Genomic DNA, 4731 nt, shown 5'->3' on the forward strand with positions numbered 1-4731 from the left:
GTCCTGCCCATGGCACTTGTGCCCCCCCCGGACCAGGTCCTGCCCATGGAACCTGTGTCCCCTGGACCAGGTCCTGCCCATGGCACCTGTGCCCCCCCCGGACCAGGTCCTGCCCACGGAACCTATGCCCCTCCCAGACCAGGTCCTGCCCACGGCACCTGTGCCCCCCCCAGACCAGGTCCTGCCCACGGAACCCGTGCACCCCCCGGACCAGGTCCTGCCCACGGCACCTGTGCCCCCCTGGACCAGGTCCTGCCCACGGCACCTGTGCCCCCCCCAGACCAGGTCCTGCCCACGGAACCCGTGCACCCCCCGGACCAGGTCCTGCCCATGGCACCTGTGCCCCCCCGGACCAGGTCCTGCCCACAGCACCTGTGCCCCCCCCCCCCCGGACCAGGTCCTGCCCACAGCACCAATGCCCGGCCTGGACCAGTTCCTGTGTCTCTGGCGCCTTGGAGGCCCCGCTGTGTGCTGGGCCCGGACCCGAGCGGTGTCTGTTGCTTCTGGGTGTCTAAGCCAGGCTGTGAATTCCCTGACCCAGCTGGTCTCTGCAGGGCCACACAGCACCCAGTGAGAGGCTGGCACTCAATGCTTGCTTTACGAATTGACAAACCAGTGAGCACAATAGTATTTCCACCCCATGTTTTAAAGCAATCATTTTACAGTAGTTTGATTTGGAAGCACATCCACATGAAAGAGGGAGGTGCCTGAAATTGTGGACTTACAGGCACCTTGCATGGGACATTCGCTAACCCTAGTGGCCGCCACGGCAGTGGGGTCTGTGCCAAGACCCTTGGAAAGGACTCAGCGACGGGTTGGTCAGTGCTGGTCTGTCCAGCAGCAGCTCCCTGCTTAGCTCCGCCCATAGCCCTGGCCCCCGCTCCTTGCAGTGTCCTCCCTGGGACAACAGACAGTCCCTCGCCGCCTAGCACCACCTCCTAACGCAATGACGGTCATTGCTGCTACCTCGTTGCCCTGCGCTCCGTGAGCCCTTGCCCTCGGTAACGCTGTGCTCGAGGTGGGGCCTGGTCTCACAGGCTTCGGGTCACATTCAGCACAAGGCCCATCACACCCATTGAGCCCAGTGTGTGCTGAATGAGTGGTCTGAACCCTCAGTCTGTAGTGTGTTTCTGGGGTGGCCCTGAGAGTGAAGCTCAAAGCCCCCATCGTCCATTGCACAAGACGAACATTCTAGGTTTCCCAACCTTGCCAGCACAGTTGACAGCTATTACCTGAAATCCTGCACAGGCACCACGAGATTTCTGACCAACTCTCAGGCGGCACAGGCTGGGGCCAGGCCTTGTGACTCTAGAAGCTGCCGTGGAAAGTTCACGGCACCATCACAGTCATCCGCTGGCTCGGATGGAGCGCCTTTTGAAGCCAGGCGCCAAGGAGAGCAGGAGAGCAGGTGAGGGCTCCTCTGGGGAGACCCAGGTCCTGCCCTCCGGGTCAGCCAGGCGTGCAGAGGGCGTGGACGCCACCCTATTGCCCCTTGGTGACAATGCGTGTGTGGGGGCTGTGGCTGGGGCAGGCATCGGGGCCCACATACACTTTCAAGCCTGGCCTCGCTTACTCCACCTACTCCCAACAGAGAGGGATGCTGGTCACAGGGACACTGGTCAGGGGACGCTGGTTTCAGTGGCCGGTTCTGGTTTTCATTTGGGAATATCCACCACTCCTCAGAGTCTTATTTGCTCTGCTGGGTTTTCAACACACCTGCCCTGGGCATCACCCTGCACGGCCCAAGACCTCCCATAACTGCAGGGGGTCGTGGTGCTGCGGCTGACCAGGTCTCCGGGGGCCTGGTTAGACGAGGGAGCGCCCAGCTGCCTGGGGCCTCAGCAAGGACGTGGGGCCAGCCTGCAACTTGGCCCCCCACTCTTGCATGATGTGGGGGACGGGGGTGTCCCCACCTGGAGCTGGGGTAACTGGCACTCTGCAGCAGTTGTAAAGTGTCCCAGGATGATACCTTGTGTGGCACCCGGAGAGGGTCACGGTTGGGGGCGCCACACGAGGCGTCTGTTCCAGGCATTGGGAAGGGGTGAGCCAGGTTGGGGTGGTCACCAAACCTGTGTCCTGGGCAGGCACCACTCAGATGAGGGACAGGAAGGACTCTGCCCTCAGCCCCTCACCCCACCGGAGCCACTCAGGAGATAAACTGGAGACACAGAGGTCTGGAGCAGGTCTGAGGGAGCGCGAGGTCCCAGGGAGGCCCCTAGGACGGGGCACCCAGGGCCTGGGCCACCCTCTGCACTGCCTTGCGTAGGGCCTCCTTGACCTCCTGGTTCCGCAGGCAGTAGATGATGGGGTTGAGCAGGGGCGTGAGCACCGTGTAGACCACGGACACCACCTTGTTGAAGTCAAAGGAGTAGATGGCGCGTGGCCGGGCGTAGATGAAGAGGGAGGCGGAGTAGAAGATGACCACCACGGCCAGGTGCGAGGCACAGGTGGAGAAGGCCTTGCGCCGGCCGGCGGAGGACGGGATGCGCAGCACGGTGCTGAGGATGGCGGCGTACGAGAAGATGGTGAGCTGCAGCGGCCCCAGCAGGATGAGCAGAGCCAGGAGGAAGTCGACCAGCTCCGCCACGGACACGTTGGAGCACGCGAGGCTCAGCAGGGGGGACACGTCGCAGAAGAAGTGGTTCATGACGTTGGGGCCACAGTAGCCCAGGCGCGAGATGAAGAAGACCTTTCCCAGGGAGACGGTGAAGCCCGAGAGCCAGGAGCTGGTGGCCAGGAAGCTGCAGAGGCTGGGGCTCATGATGGCCGGGTAGCGCAGGGGGCTGCAGATGGCCACGTAGCGGTCGTAGGCCATGACGCCCAGGAGCGTGCACTCGGTGCAGGCCAGCGCCAGGAAGAAATACAGCTGCGTCATGCAGCCTGTGAAGGAGATGTGTCGGAACTGGGGCTCCGCCAGGCTGAGCAGCATCTTGGGCACGGTGACGGAGACGTACCACACCTCCAGGAAGGACAGGTTGCTGAGGAAGACATACATGGGCTTGTGCAGCTGGGGGCTGACCCGGATCACGGCGATGACGACCACGTTCTCTGTGACGGTCAGCATGTAGGCCAGCGTGAACAGCACCACCAGGCACACGTGGAGCCCCAGCGAGCCCGAGAAGCCCACCAGGATGAACTCTGTCACCTCCGAGCGATTGTCCCCGAAGGGCATGGTGTGCACCTGGTGGCAGAGACAATGGGTCAGATGCTGGCTGGTGGGTGGGGTGCTGGAGGCCACGGCCCCTGCTCTGCTGCCCATGGGTGGGCCTCCCCTCAGGCACTGGGTGGGATCTGGGCAGATGTGGGCTCTGCCCTGGGGCCACCGGCCCTGCCTGGCCGCAGACTGGATGAAGGCTGTGGTGTGCTGGGTGCCATGAGAACATCTCAGGGGCCCGGCCTGGGGACCTGCTCACGGGTGTGGATGGGGCCCCACAGGATGGTGGGGGAGGCCTTGGCCAAGGTCACCCAGGTTAGGAGAATGGTTGCTGTGGGGAGGGGGCAAGGGGTTGGCCTGGGGTGGACAGGGACCTGCTGGGCTCCCGCCGTCTTCTTGGGTTGGGCGGGGGGGAAGGTATCTGCGGCCATGAGATGGGGCTTCCTCATCTGTACGCACGACGACAGCCAGAACTTGCCCTGCAGGTTGGATGCAGACCTATCGCACCTCCAGGGGGGTGGAATGCTGAGGAGGACGTCCGTGGGCTTGTGCCACAGGGGCTGATGGGGAACACGGCCACTCCTGGGGTGCCAGTTCCCTAGGAGAATTCAGGGTCCCAGGGAATTGGGAGGATGCAGGAGGCCGAGTTTCCCACCCTGGGTCCCCTTTTCGCCCTGTCCTGGCCAGGTGAGCCGTGCTCCCTGTCATGGGCCCTGGGGGTCCAGCCGTCCACCGCCCGACTCCATGTGTGGCTCGCCTGGTTCTGTCCAAGCCGCACTGGTATGGCCACAGGTGTGCAGGGGGCCCTCAGGGCCATGACTTCCTGTGCCCCCCGATTCCTGCCCCTGCCGACGGGGCAGGGAGACTCTGGTGCTTCATTAGGGGCCCCGAGTTCGCGTCACACAGACAGGAGAGGACACACGGTGAGTCCGCAGGCTCCGCCGTGATGCTCCATGTGTGCTCCCCAAACTTCACATGGTGCGGAATCACACGTGTCCTCCCCCAAACAGATTCGCTCAGGCACCCAGCCTCCCTGAGTCAAAGTCCTGCACGCCCCACGAGAGGCCCCTGACGCAGGTGTTCATGCAGACACCAGGGTCCTGCCAGCTGGACCCCCAGCAGACGCCCCCCAGCAGATCCAGGTCCGGCACACAGACCTCGGTGCCCATGCCTTAGACACACAGATGCCCCTATAGACCTGGTCCTGCCCAGGAGACAGGTGCTGGCCCCCACCCCCCACGGCCTAAGCCTCAGGAGCCATACGCTGTGCCACAGAAACACACACGGACACAGGGATAAACCCCCAGACCACAGACACCTGGCCCTCAGAGACACTGGTTCGAGACAGACTGCTCAGCTTGTTGCCTTCATCGCATGCCTGGGCACACACAAACTCACGAGCAGGGGCTCACACAGGAGCACACACAGACACAGGTGCACGTGCCTGTGCACATTCAGGGATGCACTGCACACAGACACGTGCACCTTTCAGCTCTCACCTGTGTGGAGACTGCTGGTTTTAGGTGGGAGCTCGGGTTTGGCATCCCAGCCCCGCCCGCCCTCTGCTCTCAGCCCCC

General features: G+C 63.4%; 1 protein-coding gene across 1 annotated transcript; it reads right to left on the reverse strand.

Moving 5' to 3' along the window:
• Positions 1-2215: 2215 nt before the first annotated feature.
• On the reverse strand, positions 2216-4323 carry LOC125147639 (olfactory receptor 6B1-like). The gene is made up of 3 exons (XM_047824695.1): positions 4179-4323; positions 3529-3752; positions 2216-3181 (listed from the first exon to the last, which is right to left on the reverse strand). Exons 1-3 carry the CDS (start codon positions 4321-4323, stop codon positions 2216-2218), a joined length of 1335 nt encoding a protein of 444 aa, XP_047680651.1.
• Between the last annotated feature and the right edge of the window lie 408 nt (positions 4324-4731).

The sequence above is a fragment of the Prionailurus viverrinus genome, chromosome D2, assembly GCF_022837055.1.
Source record: "Prionailurus viverrinus isolate Anna chromosome D2, UM_Priviv_1.0, whole genome shotgun sequence".
Lineage (NCBI taxonomy): Eukaryota > Metazoa > Chordata > Mammalia > Carnivora > Felidae > Prionailurus > Prionailurus viverrinus.

Coding starts and splice junctions, on each gene's coding strand:
- LOC125147639 (XM_047824695.1), bottom strand. CDS start 4,323: ATGGGCACCGAGGTCTGTGTGCCGGACCTGGATCTGCTGGGGGGCGTC. Junction 3,753..4,178: donor CTTTGACTCAGGGAGGCTGG/GTGCCTGAGCGA, acceptor GAATTCTCCTAG/GGAACTGGCACCCCAGGAGT. Junction 3,182..3,528: donor AGACGGCGGGAGCCCAGCAG/GTCCCTGTCCAC, acceptor CTCTGCCACCAG/GTGCACACCATGCCCTTCGG.